Here is a 19,493-nt window from a genome sequence, read left to right as displayed (position 1 = left end):
TGCGCGATACACCTGTGTTCGATTATTAAGCTATTCAGCCTATTAAATTAGTCAGTACGAGAAACGCTTTAAAAAACAAACTGTTATTATTTTCCTTGACTCATAGGCGGTCATGGCTACATTTCTATAAACAAGAAAATATTGGGCGACGTTACGATGATCAGAGATGATTGGAGATTTATTGTACAAAAGTTAATGAATTATATCGTAGCGATAAAGTTACGTGACCTTATTTGGGTCAGACCGTAATGATTGTGCAAAAAGAAGAAGAAAGACCGATGAGAAATGACGCATGCCGGAATGTATGGTTGCCAGGTGACGTAGCTTGAGTATATAGAATTAGATTTTGGCTCGCATCTATCGTTACGCGCTAGACCTCGTTTGTGATGCTAGCATTACAGTTGAGACTAATAATGTCACGAGGAAATGGCTGTAAACGAGTGAACGATAGCCCTATACAGTGATGAAGATGAAGTGGTGTTTTTGATGTTCACGATATTCCGCTTTCTTTTTTTTTTTTGCCTCCTGCAATGAGCCAAATTAGCTGAACTACGAGAAGATGCATTTATGGTCGCCCTATTCTGACCATGTCCCTTCTACGTCATCGAACAAAATGTGAAAGATAGCCAGCAGTTATACTCTAGTCAACTAAACAGTGTGCTCACTGGTGCTGAGCAAGACAGCTCCATTTCTGTGTGTTATTATACCGTTTCTCGCCAAAAAACGTTCGACATTACATCAGCGATGCGTCTACGTCGTAACAAGCGACAACCTTTACTGTTTCTATAAACACTTCGTATGCCTTAGGTATACACCAGGGATTTGCAGTGCGTGTCCTTGAATGGTTCTATCAAAGCTCGCGACAGCTCTTTTGCCGGCCTTCGAAGATTGAGTAAGGGCGGAAGGTACTGGTACAATAGGAAAGCTGTTTGCAACGAAATACAAGTGGAGTAGAGAAGGACACAGGCACAGCAGACGCCCACGGAAGCTTATACGAAGCACCAGCTGCCAATGAATACCGCATTATCAAAGCTACACGAACGGACCAAAGAAGCAAACGGAGAGAACAAAGCCTCGTCTGCAACCAACAAGGCGTCTTTATGTATAGATACATTGGGATTTTCGCAGCAGCCGTTGACACCGGACTTCTTCGCGGAGACAGTAACAGCTCGTCCGGCGAATGACGCTGCGGCGTAAGGATCAGGGTACAAAAGGGAGACCAGGAGAAGGAAAAGGGGAACGTATAGGGGGAAAAGGGAGGCGGAATAGGTTGAAGAGACGCTCCCGGTGACCATCCGTTGGCCCCCGCAACGAGTTCCCAATCGATGCTCTGATCAAGACGCCACCGGTGTGGCGACACGATCCCTCGCCATCGCCGCCGATCGAGCAGCGAGGCGCCGGAGCGAGGCTGGTGTTGCGTTATCCCGCCTCCCACAGCCGGCTAGCTGTCCCGGCCGACGGGTGTTGACTTAATCACGGAGGAAGCGGCGCGCTAGCCAGCGGCTCGGCCGGCGCGCGCGCTCGTGTGTGTCGCTTCGCGCTGTCCTCGGGTTAGGCTTATAGTCGGAGAGCCACAAAGATGCGGGTGCAGCGACCGATCGGCTCAGTGCGCGCGGCTTTTTTGCTCTGGCGATGAGGAGGAGGTGAAGGCGACAGCGGGCGCGCCATGACCCATTGAATGCGTGAAAGCGGTGCACTGCTTGGGGGGCGCCCGATAGTCGATACGTCGTGTCGCCCCATAAACACGCAGACCCATCCAATGGGCACCGTCTTATTGCACGAGTGCGATGAGTGAGAGAGGGAGAGAGTTGCGCATGCTCAAAGGGTGAGGCGTGTAATAAGCAAGTTCTCACGCTTGTGTGCAGCGACACCTGGTGCGCGTCGATAACTAGGCGACACACTGCAAGACTCAGATGCACGTTAAACAACAACTAGAAGGACTACTGCAAATAATAATAATAATAATAATAATAATAATAATAATAATAATAATAATAATAATAATAATAATAATAATAATAATAATAATAATAATAATAATAATAATAATAATGATAATAACAATACTACTACTACTACTACTACTACTACTACTAATAATAATAATGAAAGTCACAGTTTCTCCGCATAGCAACAAATTGTAATGTTATACGAAGTGACGCTGGCAGCTCACTCTTTTGGATCCGATCTCGCGTAATTCTACAAAACGCTGGTGTAAGAGAATATGGCCGCTCCAGGGAGAGATGCTCTTTCCGCACAGTCTCTTCGAGTTGAGAGCGCAGCACGTAGAAGGGTATGCGAGCCACCCGCTGATGGCTTCCGAGATCCTTAGAATCCTTAGAATCAAAGTTCAATATTTCTACTCGAACGACACCCCCCTCCTCCGTGTCTTTTCATGCTCGTTCAAGACGGGGCGTTTCCTCTCTGCTTCGACGGCAAGCCTCCCGAGCAGGGCGATGTTATCGCATGTGCCCTCCGAGCGACGGAGACTGGTGGGCTCGTCTGATCTCTGCTTCAGCCGCGTTCGTCGCCCTCGCTCGCGCGCTGCTTTTACCCGCGGTAGACGTACGATGCACGGGGGATGTTATAAATTTGGACTTTATACTGGACATGACGGCGATGGCAAAAACCCGTCGAGTGTCCATATAATTGCTATAATAATAATAATAATAATAATAATAATAATAATAATAATAATAATAATAATAATAATAATAATAATAATAATAATAATAATAATAATAATAATAATCAATCAATCAAACGTTTATTTAATGTGCCCAGGAACAACCGTAAGGTCTTTGTACTGGCGCACAGAAAAAAAAACAAAAAAACAAAAAAACACGAAGGAAACATTCATAATAAAATATCAGGGATAAAAAACGTTAAAAAATTGCAAATATACAACTATGCGCAGGCAGAAAAAAAAATATCAACAGTGTACAAGGCTATGTAATTACAGTGCAAAGCTCGGAGCAGAACAACGACTGGGAGCTGTGAAAAACATCGAGCTCCAAAAGTAAGCATTGTAAAGACGTTGTATCCTGCCAATGGTCGAATGTTCACAGAGGCAGGCGGTTACATGAAAAGGTCTATTCTCTCTGGTCAGCTTACGTGGAATTCGGAAATTAAGACAGTTGAGCAGTACAGGGCAGGATATGATACCATGCACAAGCTTGTAAAGAAATAACAGGTCAGCGCGATTTCGTCGGCAGCAAAGTGATGGCAATGATAATAATCCAGCAGCGTTAGAACGAGATCCAGAGTCATTTCTAGCGAAACGATGGTTGTAAATGCTTAGGAATTTTTTCTGGACTCGCTCAATGGCGTTGCTGCTGGAATTAGGAATGCCATTCCAGATCACAGATGCATACTCTAGTTGAGGAAGACATAGCGCGGTGTACAATTTTCGGAAGGGCACAGGAGAACGGAATTCTCTAGACATTCTGCAAACACAGCCTAGGGCTGCGAAGACCCCGCAAAGCAACACGCTTAGCGTGAGCAGAAAAGTGTAAGGTGCTATCAAAAAGAACACCTAGATCATTGATCTCACATACCTTACACAACGACACAGAATTGACAGAATATAAAAAATGGCACACTAGATGTTTTTCGAGTGAAACTCATTACCTTGGTTTTTGAAATATTTAGGGAGAGGTTATTGCTCTTGCACCATTCAGAAAAAGAACACAAATCAGATTGCAGCAAGCGACAATCGATAACTGAATGAATTTCCTTAAATATCTTTATGTCATCGGCATACAAAAGGAAAGAAGAATTCCGAATGACAGAAGAAACATCATTAACATAAATTAAAAAGAGGAGTGGGCCCAGTACCGACCCTTGAGGAACCCCACTAGTAGCTTTATACAAAGAGGACGTTTGGCCATTAACGGCAACGTAACATAATCTATCAAGAAGATAGCTATGGAGGAGATTCACAATTGAAGAATCAACATCAAAGTGTGCAAGTTTATCCACAAGCAGCGAATGGCTGACAACATCAAAAGCTTTGCTAAGGTCACAGTAAATAGCGTCAACCTGTCCTCTCTGCGAAATAGGCGTGGAGACTTGCATCATGAAACTGGCAAGATTAGTGACAGTTGAGCGGCCAGCGAGAAACCCATGCTGATTCACAATCAATGAATTTTTTACATCAAAAGACAATATTTTGTGAAGAGCAAGCTCAAAGATTTTGGATGCGGCACAAAGAAGGGAAATAGGGCGGTAGTTCGAGACGTCACTTTTACAGCCAGACTTAAACACTGGGAAAACACGAGCAGTTTTCCACATGCTAGGAAACGTTGAAGCATGCAGACACTTATTAAATATGGTAGTCAATACTGGGACAAGTATACTGCCATAGGCTTTTAGTATGGCAGAGGGGATGCCATCTGGGCCAGCTGAAAAGGATGGTTTCAAGCGCTTAATGCATTCTGAAATGGAATCTTCATCTAGCGACACAGCATCAGCTGCGCCAACTGCCTTAACCTGTCGACAGTTACTAGCTACAGAGGCTGGAGACTTATAGACAGATGAAAAATGCATGGCAAAACAGTCAGCAACGGCTTGAACTTCTACTCCATTTGGGTCCAGTATCCTGAAGGACTCGCCACTTTTGCTCGACCGTTTGCGCACATACTTCCAAAACTCAGCCGGCCTGTCAGACGCGCTTTTTTCTAAAAATGAAATATATAGACTGTGATCCCGTTTATAAAGGCGTTTACAAAGAGTACGAAAACGACAGAATTCTTCCTTCAAATGAGTTGATGCAGAACGTTTATACTTTCTGTGTGCACGATCTTTATGTTTCAGTGCACTTATAAGTTCTGATGAGAACCAGGAGGGATATTTACAATGATGAGGTGTATACTGGGGAATGAACTTGCGCATGCTGGTCAAGATAAGCTCCGTAAACTGATCGACTTGATCATCAACATTGGGTTTGTCAGTTACCAGTGACCAATCTGTGGTGGACAAGTCATGGTACAAGCCAACGTAGTCACCTCGCTTGAAGGCAAATCTGGGCGTTTTGTCGATTTTTCTGGGAAAGCTTGGTTTTTCTGGTGAAATACAGAGTGTTAGTTTGAGTGGTGGGTGAAATTTGTCAGGACGAACAAGAGAGATGTGAGAGAGTGATACTTCGATAGGTTGATTATTAGAAATACACAGATCTAAGACGTTACCACAGGAATTGGCAATACTATTGTGCTGCTGTAGGGAATTAAAAGCGAGAAAATCTAACAATACGCTGCATTTGTTCTTTAAAAAATGATGATAATAAGAAAATTTAAGTGTGGTCCAGTCAATTCCTGGTGTGTTAAAGTCGCCAAGTACAAGAATTTTGTGCTTCTTATGTGAAATTATCACATTTTCAATAGAAGAGACGATCTGATTAAAAGCAATTGGTGAAACGCTAGGCGATACGTAGAAACATCCAATCAACAATTTTTCACAGTGCTCAAGACTAATTTCGATCCAAATTGATTCAGAAATTGTTTCTATGTCCTTGCGTCTAACAGATCTTAGAGAACTGTCTATAGCCATCAATACACCACCACCTTTTTGTTTAGTTGCACAGAAGTCCCGATCACTGCGGAAGGTGGTGTAGTTCGACGGAAGATAGTCACAGGAGGGAATCTCACTGCACAGCCACGTTTCAGAAATCGCAATAAGGTCAAAAGAAGACGAAACAACATTAGCAAAGAATTCGCGCGTCTTAGTGCGAAGACCACGAGCGTTCTGATAAAATATATCCAAATTACACGGCACCGTTGCTTAAGGGTGCGCACTCTGAGGGATGGAGCATGTCGTCGTGGAGAATCCCACGGAATGGTTTGAAAATGCAACCGCACGGCCACATTGACGGGTCATTCAGACGTTTTGATGTATCTTCGTCAACTGTAACGCAGAACGAGGAGTAAGAAGGATATTTTGTTTTGAGCCGCCGGCAGGAAATGGCAGAAATGTCAACAGACTCAATGTGTTTCTTGAGGTCAGCAGATGTAGTGTCAGGGCTCAACTTGGACAAAAATATAGCCCACTGCCGCTGGGGTCGCTGGGGGATTTGAGCCACTAACAGAGTGGACGAGTCCATGGCTCCAGTAGATACATGTGTTTTTCTTTTCGTTTCCTTTCTTGCACTCACTGTGACATTGGCCGAAGAGGTTTCCGTACGATCCACAACGCGGAGCTTCAAATCACGCTGAAAACCTGGTGGTGGGGTAAAAGATGGGAGCGTTTCGGTGTTATGAGTCGTATCAGAGGTCGCAGGGGTGTCGGAGTTCACGGAAGACTTTGCCGTTGGAGACGTTGGAGATGTTGGAGAATTTGCAGCCGTTGGAGACTTTGCAGCCGTTGGAGACTTTGCAGGACGTTCCCCTAGCTTGGGGGTGACGCAGCGTGTCAGCTAATCGCGCAGAAAACGAACCTCACCACGAAGGGAGGCGACGATACGGACCTGCTGCTCAGCCACTCGGGAATGTTCCTTTCGCAGGCGCTCATTGTCCTCCCGCAGCTGTGAGACCTCGTCACTCAGGAACGAAATCCCTTCCAGCGCGTCGAGGAGCAGGCGGCGAAGGCCGGCTACCTCCTCACCCAGGTCACCCGAAGGGGCGAGAGGTGGACCGGTTGGGGAACCACGTGGCGGCAGGGAACACGCCGCCGTCGCGCATACTACGGTCCCTAGAATTCTAGGGACCGTACGCATACCTCGGTCTCGTCGTTAGGCCTGTCACCATGCTGGGCGGAATCGCACAAATTGCACGAAAATGTACGCGATCCGGACTTCAAGAGCTGCAGTTGGTCATCCGGCCAATAATAATAATAATAATAATAATAATAATAATAATAATAATAATAATAATAATAATAATAATAATAATAATAATAATAATAATAATAATAATAATAATAATAATAATAATAATAATAATAATAATAATAATAATAATAATAATAATAATAATATAGTGAACGCTGGAGAGAATTCTATGGTAGTAGGCAGTGCAAAATTGATGGGGACATGCGAACGAAATACGAGCGCGAGCTTTGGGCCTACTGGCTCTAAATGATATAAGCGTAACAACTCTTGATACGTTGCGGGGAAGGTTTCCCTATAGCATGCTACTAAAGACAAAATCTGCAATTATTAAAATTGCGCGTGCAGGTCACATGTGAGACACATCACAACAAAATCAAGTAATGTAAATCAGGCTGAAGTCGTAAGAGGTACGTACTTCATTCTTTTGCGTGTATGCTTGCTCGTTTTCGCAGCGCAAGCTTTCGTGGGGTCACTCCAAAGCCGCTTGTGGTGGCGATGTCGTACGCCGCCGGTGTCCGCCGGTTACTGTCTTCCGTGGAAGTGGATGACTAGTGATGCTGTTTAACACACCGCACAGAGGTGGCCAAAATTTTCATGAAAGGCACGAACTAATTTATTTTCTTTATCGGCGTAGGGTGGCATCGGCATTGCGTCTTCATCAGCTTCTTGAGCAGCTCTTTACCAAAACGCATGTCTGGCATCAAATTTTCGCAAAGCTGGAATTTTTCTGATGTGTACAATTGCCTATGTCGGCTTCACATCTAGGGATGGTAAACTCGATGAACGATTAATCGATTAATCGATTAAAGGTCCACAATTAATCGATTAATCATCATCGATTTCGGCCGCTCGATTAATCGAATTAATCGATTAAAACTATTCGATTAATCGAATACGCCCCCCCCCCCCCCAATCCCGCCCTCCAACCTCGCCCCTTGGTCGGAGCGCATGACTGCGAGGCCCGCTATCGGCGCTATCCTGAGACGCAGATGTCGTGCACATCGCCTCTCTTTCACTGCTTTCACTACAGCGCATATTTCTGCGCTAGCAGAACGAGCCCGGAGCTGGCAGCGGCCATACCCTATAGCGAAAGATATGAACTCGCCCTGATCTCCGTCGCGTGCGGCGTCCAACTCCAAGCATGCCCCAATGCTAGGGCTGTGCGAATAGTGAATTTCGGAACCGAATCGAATACGAATTGAATAGTGATGCCACCGAATCGAATACGAATACTAATCGAATACTCTTCGAATAGTTTTCGAATAGTAAGACAACCATTCTCAAAACGGTGCTAGAACTACACAACATTTTTTTAAAAGAAATATTCACAAACTTTCACCAAAGAGCATTACGCTTACTTTTAACAGACTCAAAATGCCACAGTTATGAAAACTAAGGTAAGCTCGTACGCAGCAGCGACCCGAGCCTTCGAAATATTTTGTAACTGCAGTTTGAAATATAGAAGTGACGACAGATACTTTGTCGCCTGCTATTAAATAAAACTGAGACATAATGTCTAAACAATTTTGAACCGAACACCATGCATACAGCTAAAGCGGTAATGAAACATAAACCTGCCATCGCAACATGGTCCTCGGCACTGAAGGCATGTAGACATCGGTGTTGAAAGCTGTATCTGCAAGAACAATTTACGCAAACACAACCCTTGCTTCCATTGCTATTCATGAAGATGAATGCAGGTGCACCTTCAGTTATTACAAGATGAAGTCAGGAACTGATTAATACGATGCAGCTGCAGCATAGTAAAAACTGAGTGAGTGTGGAGATTTCATTAAAAAAAAAACGCCTTCATCCGGTAATCAATATAGCGTCGGTAGTTTCGTGAAAGCTTGGGTTGCATGCATACTCGTAATTTAGTGATTAAAAAAAGAAAAATGGCCTTTAACTGTTCCAAAATATCATTGTTTTGGGATTCTCCAGTCGGCGCTAATTATTCGAAAACTATTCGAAAAATATTCGGTATTTCGAGTATGTACTATTCGATTCGAGTACCGAATCGAATAGCATGCTATTCGATTCGTTATTCGAAATTTTTGGAATATTCGCACACCCCTACCCAATGCCTCAAGCCCGGGCAGGAGGCGGCTCCACCCCATCGAGGCAGAAATGAACTTGCCCGCTTCTCTCAGGCTCACAGTCTACTGCTGCTACTGCCTTCACCTCCTCTCTCTTAAGCTAGTCGCCGTCGATCGCGCACCACGCGTACTTTTACGCAATTGCGTTGCAGTGGAGGGCGATCGGATGAACCAATTGCCTTCTCAGTTCAAGACATACTATAGTAACCCTGCAGTCGATCGCCGCACCAATCCGAGTCCGCTTGAGACTTGGCACAGCATGCGAACTGGCCTAGATCATGTGTTTGACGTTGCAATGGAGTAGTTGCGAATACCTGCAACGTCAGTAGCATTCGAGCGCCTTTTTTCGCATGCTGGATGTGTGGCGGCCAAAAGGAGGTGTAGGTTGTCGCTCGAGCATCTGGGGCAACTGACAATTCTTCGCTCAGTAGAAAAATGCATGTGGTTTGGAGCAGCAACCCCATCAAACAAAACAAAAGGGTACTGTTGAGAAAGTTAGCAGCACAGCGATTCGCCAAGTTTCAACAAAGAAGTTTATTCTTTTCTGTAAATTTCACACGTGCCCGCGCATCGTCTTGTTGCTTATTTTGTTCGTGTTTATTTTTTGCTGCGCTGTTTCATCGTGTTGCCGCATGAACGCATCTCTCCTTACATTTGATAAACGAGTAGTTTTCGTCGCCTGTAGTGTCAGTCGCAACTTTCTTTATATTTTATTCAACCCTCAGATTTTACTCGTTTTTTGTGTAAGTGCGGCATTCTAATATGCGCTTATTTCCTGACTGGTTCTTAGTGCCGTTCTGTTATACTCTTTAGTAAATAAAATATTGTTTACCAATGAAAGAGAGAGAGAAAATATATTAAAAGGCAGAGAGGGTGGCCTGAGCTAGCACGCTCCTGCCTTCTACTCTGCACCGGGGAAAACACAACGGGGGAAAAAGAGTGATGAAGTACAGTGATGGGGAGAGGATTAGGTAATGCGCATATACATAATAAGACACGTTTGCTAGCGTACAGAGGACAAGGACGCTAGTAACCATCTTTTATTATGCTGTATCAACTAGCCCAACTGTCCGTCTTATAGGGTATATACCATTTTCATAATTGTTCAGCTAGCTTTCCTGCGATGCAGTTAGCCCAATTAATGGCAGCTAGTGACTTCATCAAAGAGAGTGTTCAAGCGTGGTTTGCTTGCGCTGGGACGCGGAAAATGTAGACTCGGTTCTCTTGACACGAACACGCATAATAGACAAACGCCAGCACGTGCAACTACGACCTCGTCTCCACTTGAAGCACGAAAGTTGCTGCCATTAGTTGAGAGAAAATGTATACCGCAGGAATGCGCACTCGCGAACTGTGAAAAGGGTCTTATAGACCCTTAATGTAATCCGCAACTTTACGCGTCGGTTTACCGAACGTCTAGCATCCAGTGCATTACTATTGAAGAAGTGACCTTGTAGCACTTAGTAATGCTGTATGGTCGCATATTTAGAGAGAAATGCAGCTTTCGGGTAGAGGCCCCCGTCTTCTTCTGTGACAAGAAAGAAGGATAGTCGGGAAATTTATGTTGTAATGTCTGATACACTAGGTAGCGCTCACTGTTCAGGCTGTACGCACGATTGGAAAGGTGTGAGTGGCGCCGTGTTAAGGAAACGATCGGATGAAACCTGTGGAGTATACTCGCGCAGCTGCTGTTCATTCTAGCCGGGAGGCAAAAACTCATGTCACTCTATTTACCGCACTTGCCTGTACCGATGGTCTGTTTGAGGCCAGTATGTTCCTTTGTAATCTCTGCATGGGTGATCTCAAGGAAAAGATCGCTTCAGTCCGCAATCATAGTATTATGTAGGGCTTCCACAATATCTAACCGACAAACCGAGAAAAGACGCCGTGCTTACGAGAGCGAGCATCTTATTCAATTCTTCTTCCTTCTCGTCTCTCTTTTACCTTTCTCGGGATTCCCTCACCCACCGCCGCACTGCATGTTTTAGCTGCGACTTTCCAACCAGTGTGGTCCCTGAACGCGTCTCCGGGATCGATGAGCTCGAGTAGGACGGCTTCGAGAAAATACGACCTGCTGCCAAATAGTCCAGGGATGATGGCCACAGCTGCTTGAATCCGCGACATCAACCAACGACGACGGGCCCTTTGTGTCCAGTGTGAGAAAGTGGGAATTTTCGCACACTGGACACAAGGGGCCCGTTGTCGACACTTTCGAAAGTGGGAATTTTCGATCGTCAGCGCGTCTGCTAAAAAGATTTGGGTCCATATCAAACACGAATGATGCCTCTCAAACAAATAGATATCGGTTTTAAAGCACCCACAAAAAATGTCGATTAATCGATTAATCGATTAAAACATTCCACCGAAACCAATTAATCGATTAAATTCTGAGTCGATTAACGATTAACGATTAATCGATTAAAAATTTTAATCGACCATCCCTATTCACATCCTGTAATGCAATGGGCTCAATGCTTTTATTTTACCGCCACGAAAGTCAACGAAGCCTTCATAGAAAGTGTTCTCCTTCTACATTTGTTTTAATGCGGTAACGTTAAAGAGCTCGTTTCACAGAAATTCCGGTGTCGGCGTTGGTGTCGGCGTCGTTGGTTGTGAGCGACAAATCATCATCTTGTCCGTGACCGAAAAATCGACAAAGAGAGAAATAAAATAAACAATAACAATTACACCATCTCCCACTAAAGGGAACCATGTGAGGATGCGAAGCAGCGCATGGGCGACATAATGTTCCGTTCGTCACGGGCACCGTGCCCGATCATAACGCGTCTTTGCAAGTGGAGCACACCATGAATTCACTGTGGTTGCTGTTGCTGTTACTCGTCCCGAACTCTTGTTCAGCGCGCATCTGCAGAATCTCGTTCCCCGACGCCATCACGTGATTGCTGAGAGAGTGTAAGGGGGAGAGGCCACAACATCTTACCCAGCCCCTTACACAGGCCCGAACGCGCTAAACAAAACCACAAGTGCGTTCGTAGCCGTAAGCACAAATATTAGGCAAATCCGTGTACTACCCATCATTCCCATGGTGTCTAAACGATCGCAGCGCCAGAGTCCCCTCTCGTTAACTTTAGGAAACTCATGGGAGGCCTAGGCCCGGCCACCTAAACCTGCTGGTTTCTGCTAATAAAGTTTTTTCTTCCTCCTCCTCTTTTATGGTACTCACTTTCTGCAAGCATGTGTGTGTAGCCAAGTAGTTAAGCCAGTCGCCTTGGTAGCGTTGGGGGCCCGGTTTGAAATCCAGCTCCCGGCCAAGGAAAATTGTTTTAATTATTGCTGGGAGTTTTTGTGGGCGCAGAATAAAAATACATGGAACCCCAGCCATATACAGCTGCTTTGTAAAGAATTGTAGGTGTCACTTCATTTGGAGGTGCACAGCAATATTACAGTCTTTCAGTGTGGTCTCTCAACTTCGCGAGGTGCATTAATCTACATATCACATTCAGTGAGTTGTGAGTCAACTAGGCTACGGTTCAAGTACTTTCGTCATCGTGAATGACTTTGTATCTTGGTTATGGAATCTGGCGTGTAGTAGAAGAAGCTGGTCGTGATAGCAGGGACGGATGCCTAGGAGACGTTCGGTGTCATATAATTTTGAAGTTGTCCAAAGGGAGAGGCGCTCGAATCACTGCATCACAAGCGACAGGGTACATTCATTCTTGACAATAAAGCACTGTGTTCCCTCCCGGGAATAGAAGGGAACAAAGCGCATGCCGCCTTCAATGAATTCCAGTAAAAGCACGAAAGATGTTCAGTTTAAAAGGATTCTTGAACTGGTCGGCAGGGTTGAACTGATCGGCAGGGCTGATCAGTTGTTGAACAGTTGCTGACTGTCGCTGAACAACTGCTGAACAGTTGCCGCTGGAGGCAGTATTCGGAAAAGGAGGTTTGTGTTTGTTGTTCGTCAGGGTGGCGACAAGCGCGACGTAGGCATCTTTTTTTTTTTAGAGAAATCGCATGTGTGATCACTGTCTATCACTAACTGCGAAGCTGCACGATTGTAAAGTCTGCGTAAAAATGTGTCCCAGTGACGTGGTTCGGCCGACCACTTGCACGTTTGCTTCGCGTCATAAACGCTCAATGGGACTCTTGAGTGGGCCTGAGTGACATGCTCGTCGCCGGTTTGTCGGACGAATACTCAGCGAATGCTGCGATATTGCTTAAAGTCACTCACCGTGAATGCTGCAAAAGAAAAAGGAAAAAAATTCGGCAGATCCCATCCACCGTGGGAGTCGATGTTATGCGAAGCATGCGGCGGGTAGGCCACTGTGGCGTAACTTTTCCCCTGAGGGACACGTTACAAAATGACGCTAAAGATTTGTATAATTTTATACACCCACACATATATGTTGAAGAGCCGCATATGTGTTATATAACCAGTTGTTTACGGTTGGGTAACGCTGCCAATGGCAACGTGGATATTACCAATACCAGAAGCGGTAAGCTGACATGTAGTGCTTATACGTGTCCCGAGAACGCACGCACGTTTCACAAACCCGTGTGCGTGTGTCCAAGAAGTTCTTGACAGTTCTTGAACAAGGGCATCATCACCGTGATCAGTGAGCACCAGCAGCTGGTCATGACTTGTTACAGGATCCGGTCGTGATCGCGGTGACGAGGGGTCCATGTGTAGTGAAGTATGTGGTATAGTAGAGCTGTTTGAATTCGTGGATGCCTCGGTCATTTCGTCCACAAATTGTCTGTCGACAGAGCCGGCGACATGTCGGAACCTGAAACCACCCTTCGCGTTGGTGAGGTATAGGCCGTCGAGGCTGGTAGGCCTGGATAGTGCTACGTAGACCAAAATAAGTGGATGGTGTTTGTCGTATTCGTAAATTACCTGGGCGTATGTGCCCTACGTAGCCTAGTCTCCAAAGCGGCTGTCAATCAATCTGGCATCATTCTCGGTCAGCATGAGGCCATCGCCCAGCCTCGTAAGAAATGAAGAGGACACTGCGCCGTTCTGATGGACGAAGTGCACTTTACGGTGCGGTGATGTGGATATCATATGTAACCTTCGTTAATGTATTCCTCCGGGGTCGAGCAATGCTTCAATATAGCTTGCTGAATCATAGGAATACTAACGTAATGTTTATTAGGCTGCTATAAAAGCGGAGCCAACACTGGAACTACAGACGTTGATCTGATATGACGCCTGTATCGTAGGACTACACGTCGTAGGAGCATCTTGTAGTGCTTATTGCTTTCTTGTAAAATTAGATAGCCAGCACCACAACTACAATTGACGTTGCACCGATATTACGCCTGCGTAGGCTGTTTTTCCAAACCAGTTTATAGACCTGGCGTGGCTCAGTGGTAGAATACCGTATTGCCACGCAGAATGCTTGGGTTCGATTCCTGCTGGGATCCTAATTTTCATTCTTTCCATTCGTTGAGTCAACGCTGCCGATGTTGGTTTTCCTTAACGCTCTGGCGTTTTGGTTACCAATGTCTGTTCTCGCCGTTCCTGGCTAGATATAAACTGTCAATCACCTGTGGCGCATACCCGTACACCGCTGCCCGTGGTAAACGGGTATGTGCCACACGTGTCTATTGGAAAGGGTTTGACGACGTACGCGACAGGATTCTAACGTTATTCATGTCATGACCCGGCAATCATATTGGTCAAATCCTCTTAGACTCCCATGCAAATTTTGGTCTACACCAAGTTAAGGAGGCGATCATGAGAGCACCCAGACGTAGGCGGCTAGATAGATAGATAGATAGATAGATACGTAGATAGAAACGCTCAAAGTGCCAGAGGTTCGCTAAGAAATGCTTCGCATTTAATAACAAAACAAAACTAGCGAGGGACATAGAGAGAAGTGTACGCGACGTTAAGCACGCGCCATTAGAGTGGTGATAGAAGGAAATGCTTTCCCAGGTGAGAGAAAAAGAAACGTAAACACAAAAACATTATCATGTGCGAGGCAGAGCACAACGAGCAAAATAAATACCGTGGTGAAGTGCCGAAAGAAGCGGGCGCGCGCTCACCCGACCGTATACAGGAGCAAACAGGTGCCTTTTCACGCTCTAGAAAAAATAAAGAGCGCCCTCACGACATTGCCGTTTCAGGGGCGAGTTGAGACGTGCAAAACGGTCGCGTGGGCTACCAACCGTGTCGCACGCGGCGTGACGTCTCGGTTACCGAACGGGCTGCGTGTAATTTCGAGCCAGCGTGAACGCCGCACTCCGCACCACTCGTTTCGTGCTGCTTCGTGTACTTCGGGGAGACGAAGTGAGTGCCCCGAAAAGCAAGTATTGTTTTTAATACTCGAGGGCGCGGTTTCGATCCCCAGCCACGGCGGCCGCATTTCGATGAAGGCGAAATGCAAAAGATCACCCTGTGTACTTAGATTTAAGTGCACGTTAAAGAACACCAGATGGTCAAAATTTCCGGAGCCGTCCGCTGCAGCGTCTCTCATAATCATATGGTGGTTTTGGGACGTAAAACCTCAGCAATTATTGTTATTATTGTTTTTAATACGCGCAGAGTGACGCGGTTTGTCAAAGCAGAAGAAACGAGTCATACGACTGCTGATGTTTTTAGAGCCCATTGGAGCTTCGACGATGAATGATACAAATAACACACACGCGTGCAAAAAAAAAAAAAGAAAGAAAGAAAGAAGGAGGAGGCATAACAATATGGCTACTGTAATTGGAACACCGATTTCACAGCGCGTTATGTGTTAGTCTCGCATATTTTGGCCTATCTCACTGCAAGGATAGATACAAGCATGTGAAGCCAACAGATAATAATAGAGCCGAGGCTTCACAATCTGTTGGCATTATATCTGTGGGTGTGTCTAAAAAGAAAACCTCCTAAACCTACAAGAAACTAACTGCGTGTGAATAACAAAGTTTTCGAATACGAATCGAATACGAATAAGGCAAAAAAGCTGTTTTCGAATATGGAATTGAATAACGAATATGTGCATATTATAAAAGTCGCAATACAGGAAATAACAATAGCTGTTATTACCATTTACAAAATGAGTTAATGAAACTTCATTTTACTAGCTTCTAGCACGTTGAAGACTCTTAATAATGCACTCATTGCAAGTTATCACGAAGAAAAATTAGCTGCTCGACATGTTCCGAAATGAAGCGCTGGATCTCCACACGCCTTTACAACACATCTGAAAGTGCGGAAGTGCCATCTCATTTGGAAATAATCTGGTAGGATGCAATGTAATGCTTGCACAGAGTTGTTTCTTCTTCCAAACATTTATCCCTACTCCTCACAAAAATTACAACCCTACAATCGCAAAACACCTGCTTGCCCATCAGCGTTTTACTCGACAAGTACACGCCATAGAGTTTCCTAAAATAACCTCGAGGGGACTCTGGCGCTGCGATCGTTCAGCCACGATGGGAATGACGGGTAGTACACAGATTTGCCTAGTCTTCGTACTTGCGGGCTTCGAACGCACTTGTGGTTTTGTTTATTGCTGTGCTTTGGTTTTCTTTCGGATAAAAGAATGGACCGTTGGGAAGTTCGTGATTAGATTTGAATTGCTGAGCCTAAAAAAGTTAAAGTGGTGAAGTGGAACTGCTGACTTTTGCTGAACTTCGTTTTGCGACAAAGCGGATGCAGGCGACGCTGAGCCAAACGAAGCCGAAAGAACGAAGTTTAGACAAATCCGTGTACTACCCATCATTCCCATGCCGGCTGAAGCGCCATGCGTTGCAGCTACCATAGACACTAGCCCCAGAGTTCCCTCTAGTGTATCTATATGAAACTCTATAGTATACGCCCCTCCCCACAAACCCCTAACAGGAGAGGAGGCCATCAATTGGAGAAAAATTCAAACTGGGGTTTATCCCCACCTAAAAGGATTACACGCCATGTTCCCGATGTGCTGTCGAGGTTCCTGCCCCTGGTGCGGAGGGAGTTATGCGCTATATAACATTACCTGGGGCTACTTAAAGCATCCCCCGTATCTGAAACACACAAAACTGACACCAACGCACGCGTTCGAGCAGTGGGAGGCGCGACTGCCCAGCTCTGACCTGGCCGGCCAAACGGGCGGCTAAGGCATGCCCTCGACTAGGGCTGCTCCCTTTCAAATGATTTCTGGTCAATTCTGAGTTTTTCTGTCTGTCTGTGCAAACATTTAACTATCACTTAGACAGCATTCTTGATTGTTATTTTATTGCATCTATATACTGAATGCGAAAGTACAACGTATGCTGTACAAGAGAGCCGCTCAATAAATCTCGGTGAAAAAAAATTCAGGCGAAGCTTGCCCTAAGCCGCGCAATGCTCGAAACAGCGGAACTGGACGATTCTGAAGACTAATCTGGTTGCTTCTAGCTTATTTCTAGGCCTTAGCTAGGTGATGCAGGTTGTTTCTAGGTTGCTTCTAGGTCGTTGCTAGGCTTTAGCTAGGTGATGCTAGGTTGTTGCTACGTTGATTCTCAGCGCAGAGAGGTTCGAGTTAGACCACAGGCAGCCACGGACACGACACGAATGCCCAAACCCCTGAGACAGAGCCTCGCGCTGAAACCAAGTGTCACAGATCTACGGGCACGTCGTCGTTGGCGTAGGCCTTCCATGGCTTCGGGGTCTCCTAACAGCCGCCGTTGCCTTTCTCTAGTATTCTTTCCTTGTGCGTACTCGGGGTATTCGGCTCGCAGCCGTCGCTTCGCAGCCATTTGTTGGGCTAACTGTTGCCTTCCGTTTTAGTGGAAGTTGTGCGTATTGGGATTTCCCAATTTTGTTGCACATACCCGTTTATGATGATTTTAGTTTTCTGATAGTCCGCACAGTGGCACATACCCGTTTTGATGGCGATAGCTTTCTTCTTCGTTTTTAGTGGACCAGTGGTGAGTAGTGGGGTTTACCCAATTTCTGTGGCGCATGCCCGTTTATGATGATGTTAGTTTTTTGGTACGGGGTGAACAAGGAACGATTTGCTAAACAGGTTCACCGTGAAGATAAACCAGACGTGTCGCATAGGCCTGCGGGGGATAAGGTTGGATCTGAGCTGGAAGGTAATTCGCGCGTCATGAGTGCTTCTCAGTGATTATGCAATAAAACATCGTCAATTGCCGCGAACGTAGCATAACTATGCACTGAATGCATTTGCAGTATGCTGCTGCCGCGAAGTTCAAATCTGCACCGCGTGACGTGCGCCGTCGCTAATAAAAAGGTCACGCGGTCCGTTATGCATTCGCCTAAGATGTCTCGAAGGCGAAAGCCTTCCTCTCCTCCTCCTTCTTTCGTGGAAAGGGGGATGGATAAATACAAGGATCCATCCCTCTTTTCCCGAAAGCTTTCTGCACTGCCTCCAGGATCGGAGGCATCGATGATTTCTGCACCTCGAACGTGGTCTCGCAGCACGGCCTCCGAGATCGGCCCACGTTTCACCAAGCGACCCTGTCGTGCGATGAAGTCATCGTGCGACGTCACACTATGTGTCGTCAAGGCCATGTCATGATGACGTCACAAATCTCGGCGACATGTGACGTCATCATGGCATCAACTCATGATGATATTTTGCAACATTTCGTGTTGACGCCGACTCCGCCGGACGCCGACGGTCAACGGTCCATTGAGGTATCTAAGGCTTTCGCCTCAAGAATGCGATGGGACAGTAAATGTATGCTAAACGTACATACTACAAGGCCTTCTTTCTATATCAATTTTACTAAATCGCGGAAGAAATCCTGCTGTCTCGCGCGACCCTGCCATAGCGCGTGGTGACAAATTATGACGGGGAGCACATAGAGCACTGAAATGGCTGCACAGTGAACGGACTACGATGTGCTTGTCTTGCGTATCTGTACAGCGATATGCTATAAGCGAAAACTAGCGCCTCGGTGTAGGATTGAGTATTCGCCTGAATTACGTATGGACCTTAGTAGATTTAAAAACGCCTGCACGTATTAGCGATGCTTTACGGTAAAAATAACAATTCGTGCCACTCCTAACTTGTCACTTCTTCGAATATTCGAATTCATCTGAATATTCGCCTCTTTAACCGCACATTTGGCCGTGGTTGAAAATTTGGGAGAATCCGGATATTTGTATTTCGAATCCAATATGCTTAGAATAAGGAATATATTCGATTCGTATACGAAATTTCGAGTATTCACACATCCCTGTAAGAAACTGTTGTGGCTAGCTGTGATATTCGAACTATTGGATTGAGTGTTACTGAGAATGGTTGCCCAATACCTGACTGCGTTTGCTTCGACACGCAAATTGCAGGCATAGGAGTTGCAGTGTACAAGTGAAGCTTACTGTATGTAACAAAGTCGACGCAGCGACAGCTTTAGAGCTTACTACAACGCATGCTAAATGCTAATAGCAAAAGTAACTGACACTGGCTCATCTTATTTCTTTCAGGAATCCCGCAAAATGCATCCGGCGCTCATCACAAGTTGGTAAGTAGCTGCATTCTTCACAGCAATATAATGAAATGTGAAGTTAGTTGTTGTATCGCAGTGAAAGAAAAGGACTGCAAAAAAAGTCACAGTTTCGCCGCAACGGCGAAGCAATGAATGCGATAGCAATAAATTGGAATGCAACACGAAGAACGGAAAGCAGC

General features: G+C 45.5%; 1 protein-coding gene across 1 annotated transcript in view; it reads left to right on the top strand.

Annotated features, from left to right (window-relative positions):
* LOC119394085 (uncharacterized) overlaps positions 1 to 19,493 on the top strand; it is a 126,072-nt gene that overhangs the window by 35,346 nt on the left and 71,233 nt on the right. The window contains exon 2 of the mRNA XM_037661317.2: positions 19,292 to 19,329. Coding sequence (XP_037517245.1) covers positions 19,292 to 19,329 — 38 coding nt within the window. The remainder of the gene's footprint in view (positions 1 to 19,291; positions 19,330 to 19,493) is intronic.

Source organism: Rhipicephalus sanguineus, chromosome 5 (assembly GCF_013339695.2).
Source record: "Rhipicephalus sanguineus isolate Rsan-2018 chromosome 5, BIME_Rsan_1.4, whole genome shotgun sequence".
NCBI lineage: Eukaryota > Metazoa > Arthropoda > Arachnida > Ixodida > Ixodidae > Rhipicephalus > Rhipicephalus sanguineus.
Note: the sequence above shows the minus strand (reverse complement) of the source record. Positions and strands in the feature narration are given on the sequence as shown.